This window comes from Myiozetetes cayanensis, unplaced genomic scaffold, assembly GCF_022539395.1.
Source record: "Myiozetetes cayanensis isolate MyiCay16 unplaced genomic scaffold, myiCay2020 scf21, whole genome shotgun sequence".
NCBI classification, from domain to species: Eukaryota; Metazoa; Chordata; class Aves; order Passeriformes; family Tyrannidae; genus Myiozetetes; species Myiozetetes cayanensis.
This window is the reverse complement of record NW_026087423.1, coordinates 3,741,084-3,757,663: the sequence shown is the minus strand read 5'-3', so window position 1 is coordinate 3,757,663 and position 16,580 is coordinate 3,741,084. Positions and strand designations below refer to the sequence as shown.

Genomic DNA, 16,580 nt, shown 5'->3' with positions numbered 1-16,580 from the left:
ACAAAGAGCTAAGAAGTAATGTTTAGGAGCTTGGCTTAACTAAACCAAGACAAAAGATGTTTTGTGCAGAGGGTTTATTTCTCATAGCTGATAGAGCAGAACTCGTGGCTCGTTTCTTTAGAAAAATAAGGAAACCCAAACCCTATAGTGAATATTGGCCAGGATGAGAGCTACAGATTCAAACTATTCCATTAAATGCTTTAATCACTGATATGTGCAAATAGGGTCATAAGTGAATGTCATAAAAATGAGTAAATCCATCACAAAGTTTTGGGAAAAAAAAAAAAAATATGAAACTCATGTGGCAGAACGTCACATTCCAATGCTTAAATAAAAAGGTACAAATCTACTTTCTTGAAGGATTGTTCTGGAGCTGTTAGGTAACACATTACTTAAAAATATTTCTTGGTCAGCAGGTATTTGATCTGTCATTCTGAGCACAGCAGAACTGGGCTGGATACCTGCAGACAAAAAGCTTCTGGAGATACCATTTAGCTTAGCAATGCTTCTTCCTGTACTTTGGCAGCCTCCAGCTATATCTGAATTGTTCTCCCTGGCTGGCAGCGTGAAACGATCTGTTTAGAGCATAAGGTCTTTGGAGCAGACTTTGAGCACAAGGCAGACCTTGCTCCTGGTGATCGCTGACAAAAGATAATTACAGTGTGTCTGTAACAACATCTGAGCACTTTGATCTGCTGAAGCCCAATCTATACTTTGCACATTACCATATGTAATAAGTACAGGATCACTTGTCTCCTCTCAGCCCAGCTTTGCTCTGTTTCCACCAAGGTTCAGCCCGTGACTCAGTGCAGCAGATGCCTGAACACAGAAGCACTTGTTTACCTCCTGTGCAGTGCCACAGATGTCAGCACTAAGGGGATTAAGCCTTTAATTCGTAGATCCTCAGGGCAGGGCTTGGCCTTGGGAGCAGCCTGAACCTCCACAGAGTGTGCAGGGGCAAATGTGCAATAGTAACTTCTCATTTAGAGCCCCAAGCAAGCCACAGCAGGTGTACTCAAAGTTGAAGATGAATTTTCCCAACAACACCTGTAACCCAGCTTTTGGGAAGCTGCTGAGTACTTGTGTTAAGTGGCCAGATCCTATGCACGTGCCTGCCTGGCAGGTGAAGTGCTCCTCTGAACAGACTGCACAGGTGTAGCTTTGGCAGTCTCTGGATGATGGGAGGGTCTGGAAACAAGAATGTGGATCTCTCCTTGGGGCTTTGTCCTCCTACAATCCAGCTTTTTAAAAGTTCTTGCATGAATATATTTAAACAACAGCTTTTGGCAAACACACTGGCATCTTGGTACTTTAGGTCCTACAGAAAGCTGTGCTTGGAAATAAAAAATTAAGCAAGTAGATGTGGAGAGCAAACACAGCTGAAAAACGAGGTGGGTGCAGCACATGCTGTGGGATGGCATATAAAATATACTATGCCAAATCATACACATGCAGCAGAATCATTACCAGGGACTGGAAAGAGCCCCTCTCTCTCTGAGTTTCAAGCTTTGGTGTATCTGTAAACATCACTAAAGGTAAAGCATGAATGGTCCTGTATGGGGGAAGACAACACAGTCACAAACCCTTCTTGTGTTATTTTTCTGAAGGAGGGGAGGGGCAGTGCTGCCAGAGGAAGAAAAACCTGCTGTAGCAACATCCCAGCAGCTGTGTTAGAGTAACTGCCTGGGAGCTGGGAGTCCACTGAAAGCGTTGCAAAGACTGTGCTTGGCTGTGGGCAGCAAATTTGGCCCAAACATGTTGGATTTAGACTTGCACCTGTAGCCAAGGGTTTGCAAATGCAGGTCAGGTGTCACTGAACCAAAAGCCCTCTTCCCCCACTAAGATGCTGCTTAGAGGGATAAGAAACATTCAAGCTGTGCTTTTTTGGCATGGAGGCTGTTGCTTTCTGACAAGCTCTCAGGAAGCCTGGGATGAGTCAGGGAGCAGTGACAGGCAGGTCTGGGGACTGATCTGCATGCCCAGGCATGGGACAAACCGGCACTGGGGTGTGGAGACCTGTAAGCACTTCACAAGATCTTAGACTGGGAAATGTTGTACAGATAGAACTGGCAGCCTGTCCTGTGTGTCTGATGCTGAGAAAAGATCTCTTTTCCCTGGTGGGTGAAGGTTTGATGGCTGAGGCTTTGTCTGGTAAGGAAAAGCACCCTTGATAAAGCTGTCATGAACAGAGAAAAGGGGAGCATGCTTCCCTTCACCAAAAGTTTCCTGTTTCACCTTCAGTGACTTGTCTTGGAGGGACAGAGTGTACAAAGGCCTGGAGGTGCCTTTGGGAGCAAGGAGAGGGGGTAGGGAAAACGCTGTTGGCTTTGGCTCTGGTGCTTTTAAGCAAATGTCAGTACTGGTGGCATGGACCCTGTGCATGTGCTTTTTAGCCCTAACTGGGGAACAGGAGACCAGCTATAAAGTCCAACAAGAAAAACACAACAGAACTGGTGTGGTAGCAGTTGTTCAGCTTTGAAAGCTCCCTGACAAGCTACTGTTGGGAGTGTGCTTCATTTTGAAAGCCCTGTTTGAGTGTGCAAATACTTTAAGTGGGGCAAATTTCATTGCTTTCCAGTTATGTTCTTTTATCACTTTATCCTCAGCAGAGAGGGCTCGAGTGTGTGTGGGTTATCCTGGACTTGAGCACAGGCTGATCTCCTGCTCCAGTTCTTCTGCTACTCCAGTAGGATTTTACACTGGGATCTTCCCTACCTTCCCTGCTTCCCTTTTGCTGCCTGAAATCAAGAGCAATGTGACCAGTGGCAGAGGAGGTCATGGTATTCAGCTTCCAGCAGTTGTTATTACTGCTGCTGCTGTAGCTGAATTTCTCTGTGTGCACAAGCCTGTGGTAGCAACACTAAATCTCCCAAGCGCCTGCTGTGTGCTGGAGTGTCTGAAATGGTGCTGTTTAGAACTTCTGCCAGTACACAGGCATGTGAGTCAGGAAGATTTTTATCCTATCTGTGCTAAAAATCACCTGCCTTAAGCCACTGATCCCATCTCCCCTTCCTTGCATGTCTTGCATGTGATGAGATGTGTGCTGGAGCTGGCAGATGGCTGGAGAGCAAACAGGTCCACAGAAACATGCAAAGAAACCAGGTTGCATCACTGTTAACCAGCTGGTGCCATGACTTGGATTTTCTTCTGCCTGTCACTACCCTGCCTACACTGGCTTCCCCATCACCCCTTGGCTTGACTGTTTTGTGACCTACCTCCTGGAACAATCTTGGAGACCTTTTTTCCCCTCCTCCCTCAGCTCTCTCTAGTTGATTAGTCTAATAGATATCAGCCATGGCACATTGTGGAATTCCTATATAGCCACAACGCTGTCTCAAAGCAGAAAGTCTCAAGTCAGACCGTGTATGCACATCAAGTGATGACCTGAAACCCACCTGGTTTACAGAAATTAATGGGCTAAAGTGGAGCATAAATTTGTTAAACTCTTGCAGGGATTTGGAATTTTCCAGTGTGATCCCCACTGGCACCAAGGGATGGGGAATATAAAGATATCAGAGCCCAAGTTTTCAGCACGAGCCTTTTCTTAACTACTGATTCAAAATACAGCCTTACATGTCACAATGAGAAACACCAAGTGTATCCATGTCTCCAACTTATTTGTTTGGAGGACAAGACAAGTACTACCACTTAAAAAGCTCCATATTGGTTTTCATCTTTACTCAGGTTTGCTGAAAGGTTCTTGGATTTAATATTATTTATGGCAACATTTAAACATTACCAGGAAAGAAGAGTGTTTGGTCAGGTCCCTTCATAGAGAGTTGGAATTTACTCGAGGGTTATGAGGCTCATTGGGGCTAATCCCTGCTAGCATTATACATCATCTGACAGTTGCCAAGGAGACAAGGATAATCTGAGTGAAACAAGATATGTGAGAAGGGTATTTATGGACATTTGCCTAACGATGCTGGTGGAATGCACCAAAAAAGTGGTTATATGAGTGCCTTTGAAGTACTGTCTCTTCTGTGATGAATATGGAGGACTGGTACACATGCAAAAAAATGTTCCAGTGATATTAAAGCAGCAGCAGCTTGGCCTTGATTTTTCCAATTCATCCTGCAGTGGCCTCATCCACTGTTGTGGAAGAAGCAAACCAGGTTTTTGTGGTGCTGTGAGATGGCTGTCCAGCCACCTGCGCTCTGTGGTATCAGCAGAGTATGAACCAGGGAAAGCAGTACAAAGAAGCCCTTTCAGTCTGTGGTGCTGACAGGCTTAATGAAAACTGTCCACTTCTTGTGCCTGAAATACTAGGAGGTGCCTCATGCAAGTGTCTTGCGTGCCAAGGGATGTGAGGGGGAGGAAGAGTGGAGGAGGTGTGTGTGTACATACAGGCCTGGAGGTTGTATGTGCTTTGTCAGGGGCTTTCCAGACAACCAGCTGTTTCCTCCATCCCTGTCCCCAGGGTGAGCTGTTCCCCATGGCCACCTGGCTGTGGGCTTTGGGTGCTTATCTTGCATTCACCGAGCTGTGGGCAGGATTAACATCACAGACTACTTGGGATGTGGGTCTGAGCAGGTATTTTGGTCAATTATGCCACTTTCCCTGACCTGGGGTGACTTTTAGCTCTGCTTAGGGAGATTAGAAGAAGCTGGAGAGTTAATATCTTCATGTGAACAAGTTCATGCTTGGAAAGGCTTCTGCATCCCCTGTTTCACATGGCAAAGTATTTTCTTGGCACTGTGCTCACTGACCATGCGAAGGGGCAGAGACTGATGGAGGAGGCCCAGGTCTGGGACCAGGAGCACTAAAGCTCTGTGGGCTGGAGCTGTCCCACACTGGGCAAATCTTCCCTTCCTGTGCTGAGGTGAGGCAAATGAGGGCAAAAGGCTGCCTTGTCTCCTTCCCTGTCCCCCAGTTTGACCTCCTTAGTTTCTGGTACTGTCTCTTGATGGAGGATTATGAAGGATGGGAAGACAGAAGGAATTTCCTGAGTTTGGAAAGCCTGAGTACTCCTTTGAAAGGGGGGAGCTGCTGAGAGCCAGCCTGCAGCTGATGGGCTGCGTCTCGTGATGCCAGAGTTAATCTGGGTAAGCAGAGATTAACTGAGCTGCTGGATTGGATAATGCCTGGAATGGTTTCTTGCAGCCTCTGCTGATAAAGCAGCCTCAGACTAAGAGACCCCTCCTTGTGTGCAGCTCTGCAGGGTGAGGGCCTGTGCCCATGGCACTGCTGCCCCAGGCACAGCAGGGCCCCAGGAAGAGGTGGTATGAATGAAATGGATTTCATAAGCATTTGCCTTGAGCTCTTAAAAAATTTGAATATTTATTAGTTAGTCTTCACTAAGATGCCTGGTCCCTTGTGCTGAGGTGGAGAGGGAAATGAAGACTAAGCAACACAACATTTTGGAAGAATTTGTGCATGAAGTGAAATAACATAGAGGAAAGCCTAGGGAAATAAATCTCTCTGGAATAGAGGCAAACCTAGAGGAATAATGTGAGTTGGCAAATCCCTGTGCAACTTCATAGCTGATCAATAGATGTTACTTGGACAAATATCACACTGCTAAATTCTACAAACAATCTCTTTTGAACAAACATGGTCATTTCAGGCTTTCTCATTTGGGTTCATCTAAACATAAATCTGCTGGAAAGTGACTCCTGTGAAATCTGAGCCTGTTCAAAAACTCATGTTGAAGCAAAGGTTGGAACCTTCCTCTGAATAGTGCCCTGCTTACATTTGTTTTCACTCTTTCATTACTTTATGCCCATGAAGATGAAAATGCAAGTCAGTTCCAAAGTCTTTGAGATCATTTATTCCTTGTGAGTATTCCTTCAGGCTTCTCTGCCTCTTTCCTTTAGTATTCATAAATAGCAAGAAGGCTTGACCTGATGTTAGTGAAAGTCTGGTCTGCATGAAAGAGAAACCTCAGAAGGCTTAACTTTGCCTAGTTCTTCTCATATCAGTGCAAAAACTGTCCAGCCTTGCCCAACTAGTGACTGCTTGGCCACTTCCCAAAAGCTTCCTTTGTTGGAGACCTTGTAGAATCTCTGGGCCATCTCCTCTACTCAGCCAACCTTTCAACAAGGATGTTTTTCTTCATGTCAGTCTAATTCTTACCCTGCAAGTTATCCACGCTGTCCTTTATGGAAGGGACATGAAGAATGAAGCTTAAACTCTGGCAGACAGTAATGCCTGACTACTGGCCTTTTCCTGGGGTGGTACATTTTCAGTATGGGACATAGCTCACTAAATTTCTAATCCACACCTTCAAAACTCAGTTCATCCCCATTCTATAAGATCAAGAGCTCTTCTGTATTCTACCTAAGTGGAGAGGAGATTTTTTGCCTTCACTAAGGTCTTTTTGACTGGTTTATACCGACAATTGCTGCTTAGTCTGTCAGTGTTTGTCTTCCGGTGTTGCAATAAAATCTATGCAAGTCACTTGCTAACTAAGTAAAGAAACAATTGAGAACTCTTTAAGGACTTCTCCAAAAGGTTCCCTTCTCGTAAAACTTGTGGGTGTTTACTTGGTCCTGAAACACTTCACCTGTAAAAGCAATTGGGACTGTGGATCTCTTCTGCAAGTACAGACCTTTCTCTGTAGCAAGTCTCAAGGCTTGTACCTCCTTGGAGTCCTGGTGTGAGCAACAAATCTGCTGGTCTAATACTTGAATTACAGCAGACTTCAGTTTTCCTGGACCTGAGCTTGTAGGCAAACAGATACAATGGTGCTTTGTTCAACAAGTAACCACAAACAGCTTAGGCTAAGTGGTTGCCAAATGGAACAGCTTTCTAAGAGCACCTCTGTCACTACAGAGCTCTGCCAAGCCTGGAACTGGATTCCAGACTTCCAAGGATGTGGAGATCAAGGGAATCACAAGGTTAAGTTTTCTTCTCTTGGTGTACTGGAAGTTGGGGCCAAGGTGACCCCAAAGGAACTGAGGGATTACGTGGTCTCACAACAGTTTAAGGAGCAAAACTGCAGAGACAACTATCAGCATGGGGCTGGTGACAGCTCAAGCTTCAACTGATGCTTGAGACGTCTCCAGAAGGGAAGAATGAATGAGGGACAAAAGGGAAGGGGGGTGCAATAAAGACAAAATGCAACAGAATTTTTCTTTAAAGTCGGATGAACTGCACAGTGAAACCAGTAAATGGTATTTAAAGGGCAAATTCAATGAGCTGGATGCTCTAGTTATCCAAACATCCTTAGATCTTGTAATTGTTCTGTGAGAGCTCTACATTTATGACACATCTGCATTAATCATAACTCAGCTGAAACTACCCAAGAAATTCTTCCTTTTGGAAGTGTTGTTTCCATGCTTCAGCATTAGAACCTTCCCAGGAAAAACAGTTAGGAGATGGTGACAACAGCTAATGGAACTGTTCCCAACACTTCTGATCTTGACAGTCCCCCCCTCAAACACTGACAGGGATCCTCTCCAATATGGAAACCTGGTGCACATCTCAGCAGCTACAGAACTGAGCCTCTCCAGGAGGATACCTAATGAGGTTGTTAACAGATGATGCTCCCTTGGTCTACTTATGAGCAGCCTTGACTCCAGTTGCTCTGTCATGCAGGTCCCTTGACTTATGTGCTCATCCATCAGTTGTTTCCTGTTGTGCTCTTGCCCCTTGATGGTGTTGTGTTCCCATCGCTGTGGTGGCACTGCCAAGCATTAGCCAGCTCTGCACTGCACTGTGGCATCAGCAAGTCTTGCTGATCCTGCATCTGTGCTCAGAACAAACCAGGTTTTGCTAAACGCCATTCTAAACAAAATGTTGGTTAAGCTCTGGGCTCTTTTGCAAGGGGCCTCTGTGATTTTATGGGTTATCAGAGCACCCAGTACAGTTGGCAAACCTCTCTCAGTGTAGAAGAGACCTCCCTCTCGAGCTATTGTCTATTAAATTGCATTTAGACAAAGCAATCCTACTTGAAAAAAGGAGGAATTTAAGGACTTCCATTATAAGGTGTGCAGCCTTTATAACCCAGAATGGCTCTTTAAAGACCAAATGCTTTTAATTGGCTTTTTCTTGTGTAGATATTTGCAAAGCCTTCAATCATGTTCAGTTCTAGTTCTAGCCAGTCATGCAGTGGCTGGATGCAAACACCTTGTGTTGTGTCCTACTTTCTAGAATCTCCTGGAGGAAGTGTTTACAGCAAGTGTGAATAAGCAGAAATATTTTGAAATAACTTCTTCTGCCCATGTGTTCCTACCTCTGAGCTACTGCACAATAAAACAATTCCTATAAACATAATCACATGGGCCACTTGAATAGCCACTTGAAATTTCTACTGCAGTGCAAAAGGGGAAGAAAGCACTCAGATTTTATCTCCTCGCTCCAGGACAAATTCGACTTCAGTTTTGTGTTGGATTCTGGCTTTCAGGTGTTCTCAGCTTAGTGCTGCTGCTGCTGTCTCAAGGCAGAAGCCTTTCAGGAACTTCAGAAATCTCTTCTAGAACCACTGGCTAGAGGAGAAAGCTGGGCTATGAGCTGGGCTCAGCTGAAGTGCAGGGAAAAGCTGTATGGCTGACTACCATGTGCTTATACCTATGTGTGTTTGTCCTCGACAGTGCTCTGGACACTTGTTCTGCTGATGTGCTGCCCTGGGGAAAGGAGGGGTGGTGGGACAGGAGGTCTGAGCTCTGGGATGTCTCTTGGGTCCAGCCTCTGCTGCTCCCCCCAGGCACCACAATGCTCTGAGGGTGTGAGATGAGCCATGCACAGCGTGGAGGCTCAGTGGCTCTGGCAGATAATCATTTCTGTCGTGCCATGCTCCGAGCCGGACTCTGGGGACGTGCCCTGGTGGAGTCACCCCCTGTGGGCTGAGCGACCCGCTCAGAAGGGTTTCTTTTAACCCAGGAAACAAAATCCCCAGCAGGCTCGGGAGCTCATTGTGGGTGGCAGGGACAACAGGCTGCGTTGGGCTGGGACAGCTCCAGCGGGATTTGGGGAGGGGGGAGGAACTGTGGGTACCGGGGTGCGGGGAGCGAGGTGGCGCTGCGGGGGCACGTCCTGGCAGCCAGCCGAGCCCAGGGCGGTGGCAGACGGACCTCGGCCACCGCCCGCCTGCCTCGGACGTCACCGAGTGCGTTTCCCTGCGTGTCCGCCCGCTGTCGTGGCACCGCCAGCTCAGGAATCACACCCGGTTGCCACAGCAACATCACCAGCTGGGACCTGCGGTGCTGTCATCCAGCAACCAGCCGGGGGTCCCCGGGGATGGCGGGGTACCTGCTCTGCTGCCCCGCGGGGGGATGAGGATCCCACCCAGTCCCCGGGACCCATGGCTGCCATCCTTTCACAGGGATTTTGTAGTTCTACTGCCTTAACAGTAGCATTTTTATATATTTTTTTACCTTAATAGTAATTTTTAACCCTTTCCTTAAGGAGGGCTTTGCTATTCAGTAGCCATTATTCCATGTACAGTTTTCTTAAAATGATGGAATGTTAAGGGGCTGGAATGGACCTTAAAGATCACCTAGTTCCACCCACCCTGCCATGAACAGGGACATCTCCCACTAGACCAGACTGCTCAAGGCCTTATTCAACCTGGCTTTGAAGACTGTCAGGGCTGGGGCATCCACAGGTTCTCTGGGCAACCTGTTCCAGTGTCTCACCACCTGCACAGTAAAGAATTTCTTTCTAATATCTACCCTAAATTCCCCTTCTTTCAATTTGCAGCCATTACTTCTTGTCCTATCACTACAGCCCCTTGCCTTTCTGTCCATTCCCTCAGTGCTCACCAGCACTCAAACTAAAGGATTTGAGGGTAAAAATCTTTCATTAAATGAGTGGTGCAAAATTTTGGGGCAAACTCTGCAGGGGTGCCTTTCACCCATCTTTGCTGAAATGACCTCTTTGGCATTTCCTGTATTTATGCCTTGGTGTCTGGATGGCCCTGTTCCTGCTGGGTCCTGAAGCTCTGGGTGTCCTAAAATAGGGTTAATAGGCAGACTTTCAGCACAGGGTTGAGCCTTTCTCCCTGCCTGTGTCCCTTCCTCCAGAGGGATGGTGGGTAAGTGCCACTCAGCAGTGACCTCGAGATGTTTCTTCACTACCTTCTAGGGCACTGAATCATTTCATTGAAGGGCTTTGCAGACGAGAACACGCAGCTGCAGTCACGTCCCATATTTACAGCTTTAGCATAGAAAGCCTCAGCACTCCAGGCCTGATGTGGCATGAAGCTGAATTATTAACAAGTGCTCTCTGCCAGGGGAGAAGCAACTGGAGAGAAGGAGCCTTTCCTGTTTGTGCACTAATCAGTATTCCCTGGGTGATGAGGGATCTGGCTGTGTGGTGTGAGGATCTGCTCCAGAGGGGTGGGGACCTGGGGAATGCTTCATGTGGTTAATGGGAGCTTTGCTGGCTCCAGTGTTTGGCTCTGTCTTGTGGTGGTATCTGTTTCCTCTCACAGAAGCATAAGAGAGCCTTATGCCAGGCACAAAGCAGTGCTGGGAGGACTCTGTGCCTCCCCCAGGGAGTGAGCAGCCCTACCTGAGCAGGTACTTCAGCCCCTGAAGTAGCTGCTGCCTTTTCTCGTGCAATCTCCCCCCTCTGTTGAATTTAGACTGCTCAGAGGTGATGCAGATCAAGATTTGCTACACAAAACTCTGTGCTACTGAGTAGTTTAGAGGGGAGTTCCTCATAGTAAGCTACTCACTGAATAGGTCCAGTAAACCCTTTGAGCAAAAACTGGACAATTTTTAATGAAAATTAATTCAGTGTAGTGACTGATCTGCACCTTGAAACGTGGGGCTAGTCAGAGCAACTCTTCTTTAGCCAAGGTGCACCCCAGATCCTCTTCTGGTTAAAAATAAACCCCCTGAAGCAGGACTTAAATTTAGCTTGACCCCTTTGCCTCTGTGCTAAGCATGAAGTTCCCAATAGACCCTGTCAGGCTATGAGAGACAACTTAATAAACAAGAAACATAAGGAGGCTTGCATTAAGCACCTGTATAGATAAAATACAGAATTAAAGACAAGCTAGTTCATACTGTAATAGCTACAAGTCTCTGTCAGGGCCAGAACAGTGAATCTACCTCAGCACACTGGTTCCAGTAATTTTTTTTCCCAGTGAATAGTCTGAATTTCTCAAAACCAACATTGTTCCTATGCTGATAGACCCAACAACCAACCCATTCAGAAAAATCTCTTCAAATCAGTAACAGACAACAGATTCGCCTCTCTTGTGTGTTCTTGACCACAAAAGGATGTATTTAAAATAAAAGGGATTTGGAAAGGAGAACATTACACGGTCAGCTTATTCTTGAATAAAAACCTGTTTCTCTCAAATCCAAGCCAGGCAGTGGCTGCCAGTCCTCTGAAGCTTTGCTGCATGTTAGAGCATGAAGTTAGAAACAGAACTCCTCCAACTGAAATGCTACTGAAAGGAAGGGTTTGTGGCTAGTAAATAAAACCTCCTTTGGAGACTTGTGGGCTGCCTGATCATGTTCTTGCTGTGCCAGAGGGACTGACTGGAACACCTCATTCTTTGTAGCAGCGTGTTGGCTCTAGATGCTGAGTAAAAATAAGAACTTGGTGATTGAGGGCCCCTCTGAGGGACCCAGAGCTCCTCTCTGAACACAAAGAGCTGTTTCAGCGGTGCAAGATGACACGCTTCTTCCTGCCACCGCAAACAGATTTGCATTGCAAAAACTACCTGAGCTTGACATTGTGAAATTGCCTCCTCCTGCTCCGTGTGCCATAAAAGAAGCCCAGCTGAAGGGGGAAGGATCCAGGGATCCATCCTCGCCCAAGCTGCACGCAGCAAACAGCTCCAGGAGCCCAGAGCTGGGTAGCAGGAAATGTGTGGGAAAGCCATCTGGTGAAGGCACTTAGAAACAGTGTGAAAGTCTTTTTTCATTCACTTCCTGACAAAGTAGTAATATGTTGCCTCATTATAGGAAGAGGGCTCCCTGTTATTATTGTCTGCATCAGTAACTCCTAAAGCCCAGAGGTGGGGACAGGATTTAAGCTGTGTTACCTGCTGTGGGCACCTGTAGGAGGAGAGCTTTCCCTATACCCACTCCCCTCAAATTTTATAACTAAAGAACAGAGAGAACAGGATTTTTTTTTCCCAAGTGGAGAACTGAAACAGATGGGAGAGACTGAAGGAATTGGAAACAAAACATGTAATAATTCCCAAGCCTTGACTTTCTCAGCAGAACTGTTCTTTGACTCCCATACTTTATCTCTGAGCATTTCTGGTGAGCAGTTTGTACCCTGGCATCCTGCTCACGATGAGCTCTGCAGTTCTCCTTGGGAAATTCAGCATTTAGCTTGGTGTGGACACACTGCTGAGAGCTCCTGCTCTGCTGTGCTGAGGCAGGGGGAGGGAAATCAAAGCAATGTGCAGAAGGGATTTTAATCATCACTTAGCAAATTAAAAAAAATAAGGTTACTTTGGAGATCTTAAACTTGATCTTTGGCATCTCAGTTGTTTCTTTCACTCTGCACTCCTGGTCCAGCTCACCAAATTTTCCCCATGGCTTAATGCTCTTATAACCTCAGGAAATATCTTCATTCTGCCAAAAGCAGAGAACCAAAGGCTGTATTTCAAGAGGAGGCAAAGTTCCTTATAGCCTACTTACTATTATTAGATATATAAAGTTCTCCTATATCATCACCTCATCGGAAGACCTCAAATCATTTTAAGGACCTTATTTTAGCCTCTTGGCAGAGGCAAAAGGCTAATTTTTAGAGATTGGAACAGACTTAAAAATCCCTATCCTTGAGTTTTCCTTATCAGTCTTTGCTGGAATTGAGGATGGGTTTTTTTCACTCCCATGCATTTATTGCAAGACAGAGCTCTCCAGGTCCCCTTGCTATCTGTGTGTGGGGGTGTGTGCATGGTTGGTTTGCATTTGTGCCACGTTCAGACAAAGCATGTGCTTGTGTTGGCTTTTCATCTCTGGGGAAGGCAGGGTTAAAAAAATGTCCTAAAGCCTAATTAGTTGGTTAAAGGATGTCATCAGAGCAGGGAGGAGGAGGGGTAGGATGGTGGCTGCTGCCCTGCTTTGAGGTAAAAGAGGCTGAAGCCCAGGGGCTCAAGAAGGAGCAAACAGGACCATGTGGGCTGGCAGCTCCTGAGGCTGAGACTGTCATTTGACATACAGAGCTTATGCCAAGGGAATACCTTCTCCAGGAGGGAGATGATCGAGTATTGTGAAATGGGGCTATGAGGTGTTAATTGCTAAAAACGGTGGAAATTCAAATTTAAAGAGTTAGTACCTACTAGTGTAGAATGACTCCTACCAGAGAGCAGCCTGTCCTTCTGTCCTGCGGGTGAAGCAGGGTATCACAGTGTTGGATGGGGCAGAGTTGAGGCTCTGAGTGAGGCTTTCACTGCCTTATCCCAGACTTCTCCTAACCCCCTTCTCCCAAAGAACCCACCACGACACAAAAGGCAGGTGCAAAATGAAGAACCAGGAATGCAAGGAGGACACCAGCAACACCTCAAAGGTCACAGAAGCTGTAACAGCACTTCTTTGTAGGACCTTTCCTCTCTCAGTGCTCAGTTAGGATCCCAGACAGGAGTCCAGCCCATGGCAGTATGGCTGTAGGCAAGCACATCCATGCAGCTCTATTTGTCCTTTTCATTAATTGAAAGCCTGAGTGGCACAGAAGCCAGAACTATGTGGGTGCAGGATTTAAGCACTACCACTGCCTCAGGGATTACATGCATAACCTCTTCAAAATAAGAGACCAGACACATGAGACTGCAACTGCACTATGGAGCAGCAAATGTGGAATACTAAGCAGCCAGTAATCAAGTGCTAATATAATGCTGAGATTTTAAAAAGCCTCAGCTAAATCCCTGTGAACAACAACAGATCATTCCCCACTCTCTTTTAATTTGCCCAGATTCTCCTGACTTTAGGAAGACTGTTTACACCAGTTCTACATCTGTATTTGAGTTACTGGCAAGTTTTGGCCAGGTGACAAACTCGATGAGCACCGAATCGTGCCAGGGCTGGGCTGGAGAGGGAAGGGCAGCACCAAGACTCAGCTTTTTCAGATGTGGCAGTTCTGGAGTGGGTCGATGAAGGCTGTTTCTGGCAGTAACAGGGAGTTAAGGGAACAAAACGCATGCTTGGACATTACAAGCTGGTAGACTTGACTTGGTGGCTCCTGTGACAAGGCTTAGCTGAATGTCTCTCTCTGAGCATCTGGCTGTGAGCGGCTCCTGCAGCGCAAGTGTCATGTGAGGATAATCCCATGTGGTTTAAAGCCCAAAGCAAGCTGTCTGGTTTTCCTCTCCTACCTTCTAGTCTGTTCTTTCAGTTTATACTTTTGCTGGAACCATAACAAGTCTTACATTTCCCAGTCAGTGACAGACATCATCCATACACAGAAAATTATTGAGGGTCACCAAATCTGATGGGAGATAAGTTCTTATCCCCACATAAGAAACCTGACAACATGACTTGTGTAAGCTTGGGTGGAATCTCTCATCCATGCTGTATGTGAAATATATTCTCTAGCTCATCTGCTGCACTTGGGAGATACTGCTTTAAAAACATGGATAAACTTAGTAATGTTCCTGAGTTAAGGAAGTTGAGGTATTTTTGTGGGTTTTTTTTAAAGATAGTTAAAAAAATCAAATTGCACAAAGTGGCTTTTTTAGTCTTTGACAAGGAAATCTACAGCAGAATTAGGAATTATCTCTTCAAGCATCAGTACAGAGTGTCATACCCAAAACTTGCTCTTCTCACCTGCAGAGGCACAGGAAAACTGCACACACAGATTGAGTGAAGACCTGTACACTTGGCCCATTTCAGAGGCTCCTGGTCTGGGGTGAAAATCCCAGGCAAAATCCCTATGTCAGCCCCAGAAACTCACCTAGGACAGAATCTAGTCTGAAAGATGTTCTTAGAACATTAGATGGGCCTCTTCACCATGAATCTGTGGTGTGTGTTTTTGTTCTATGCTATTTTGGGAATAATCAACTGGTAAGAAGAAAATGCTTTCATCTGCTGGAGTAATTGTGTTCTCAAGCATTAAAATTATGGTTTGTACTAACTGTCCAGTGGGGACAAAAAACCAAGGTTCTTAATTCTGGAAGGCAGGATAACTTCTGGGGGAAGGAGGCAGAAACTGTTAAGTCTTTTGCTGTCAGAAAGAAACTCATGTTTTCAGTATTCAGTCAATTAGGCTGATTTGTAGAGCCTCACAAGAAATCCTCTTTCATTCACAGGCAAGTTAAGCTCTTTGATGAAACATGCCATTCCAAGGAATTTCAGTAGGTTCTCACACATCTGACCAAGGCAAAGTTATCTGTAGTGACACACCATCCTAGAATGACATGGTATGTTCAATTTGACATTACAGCCAATGTAGCTCAAAAAAGGGAGGCCAGCGAAAAGCCTCTCACCTCACTGTCACAGACCAGCCTTTTCCTTGCATGCTACATTTGTTCAGCCTATTAGTAAATTAGAAACAGATTTTCTAAATCAGTTTTAAGGTACGAAAAACAGGTGAGAGACATCTGTGCAGTAAATGACCATTCAGTGCAGAAACATAACTGTTTTACCAAAGAAACGCATCACTCCTTAAAGGTGTAAAATCAGTTCAAAGGCAGATGTCTTACTGGGACACCTGGGCAATACGACCAGAGGCAGAACCATTTGTTCTCCTTAAAGTGGGAACTTCCCCACTCACTTGCCCAAAAGGTGGTTTACAGCAGAGCTGCTCTGGTGTGCCCAGGGTGGCGGGTGCCTGCCCTGGCTGTGCCGTGGGGACTCACCCTGCTGAGCTGGTCCAGGAGTCTTTGGTTCTGTTCGGAGAGTTCCTGGACCGCCCGTGTCTTCTCGCGGTCGGCTTCGCGCAGGTGAACCTGCTGCTTCTCCAGCTCGTCCTGCAGCTGCTTCACGTCGCTCTCCAGCTCTGACACCCTTCCTTCCCATTCTCCTTCCTTGTTCTCAAATCGCCTCCGCAGCTCGTGTTTCTCTTGTTCTAGGTGCTAAATAACGGGAGAGAAGAGGTTAGGATGGGAGCAAAAAGAAAGTTAACAGTGGCTCCTTTTCCTTGTCTGTGCTTAGGGCTGAAACCTTGTGCGGGAAAGGGAATGGTACTGGAGCGTGCCAGTGCCATGGAGATTGCAATCCCACATCAGGGCAGGTCACTGGCACTGAAGTCGTTTTCCATTTCCAGCAATTGGCCTGCCCTTGGCCGCTGGAGATCAGCACATTGAATTTTTACTGAAATAACTGCCAAAAGAGTAAAGTAGGCTGCATGTCAATAGGCAGAATATATAGGTCAGGCAGAGCAATTGATTTAGCAGAGCCCAGCTTAACTCCAAAGCAATATTTCAGTGGCCAGTAGAATAATTCTTTAAGAATTGCCTTTATAGTCAAAACTACACGAACTGTATCCTTACTGTTGATGAGGAATGTAGATGAGGCATCCTTCTTGTCATACGGGTCTTATGAACAACAGTTGAATCATCTATCCATTTGCTCCTTCTAATGCTGACCTAATTAGTTGTCTGAGAGTTTGATAGTGCACAGTAACTCCATTGTTTGATGCAGTCCGCTCTGGAATGGCAGTGGATGCAATGAACTGGTTGCTATAGACATTATGTATGTGCAAGTTCTGGGCTCAGGTTTCTTAGAAACCAC

General features: G+C 46.1%; 1 protein-coding gene across 2 annotated transcripts in view; it reads right to left on the bottom strand.

The window, feature by feature from the left end:
• BICDL1 (BICD family like cargo adaptor 1) overlaps positions 1-16,580 on the bottom strand; it is a 49,545-nt gene that overhangs the window by 28,671 nt on the left and 4,294 nt on the right. For both annotated transcript variants that reach the window (XR_007629254.1, XM_050318150.1), the window contains exon 2: positions 15,707-15,922. Coding sequence is in view for 1 of the 2 variants with exons in the window: in XM_050318150.1 (XP_050174107.1) it covers positions 15,707-15,922 (216 nt within the window). In the remaining variant the exon portion in view is untranslated. The remainder of the gene's footprint in view (positions 1-15,706; positions 15,923-16,580) is intronic.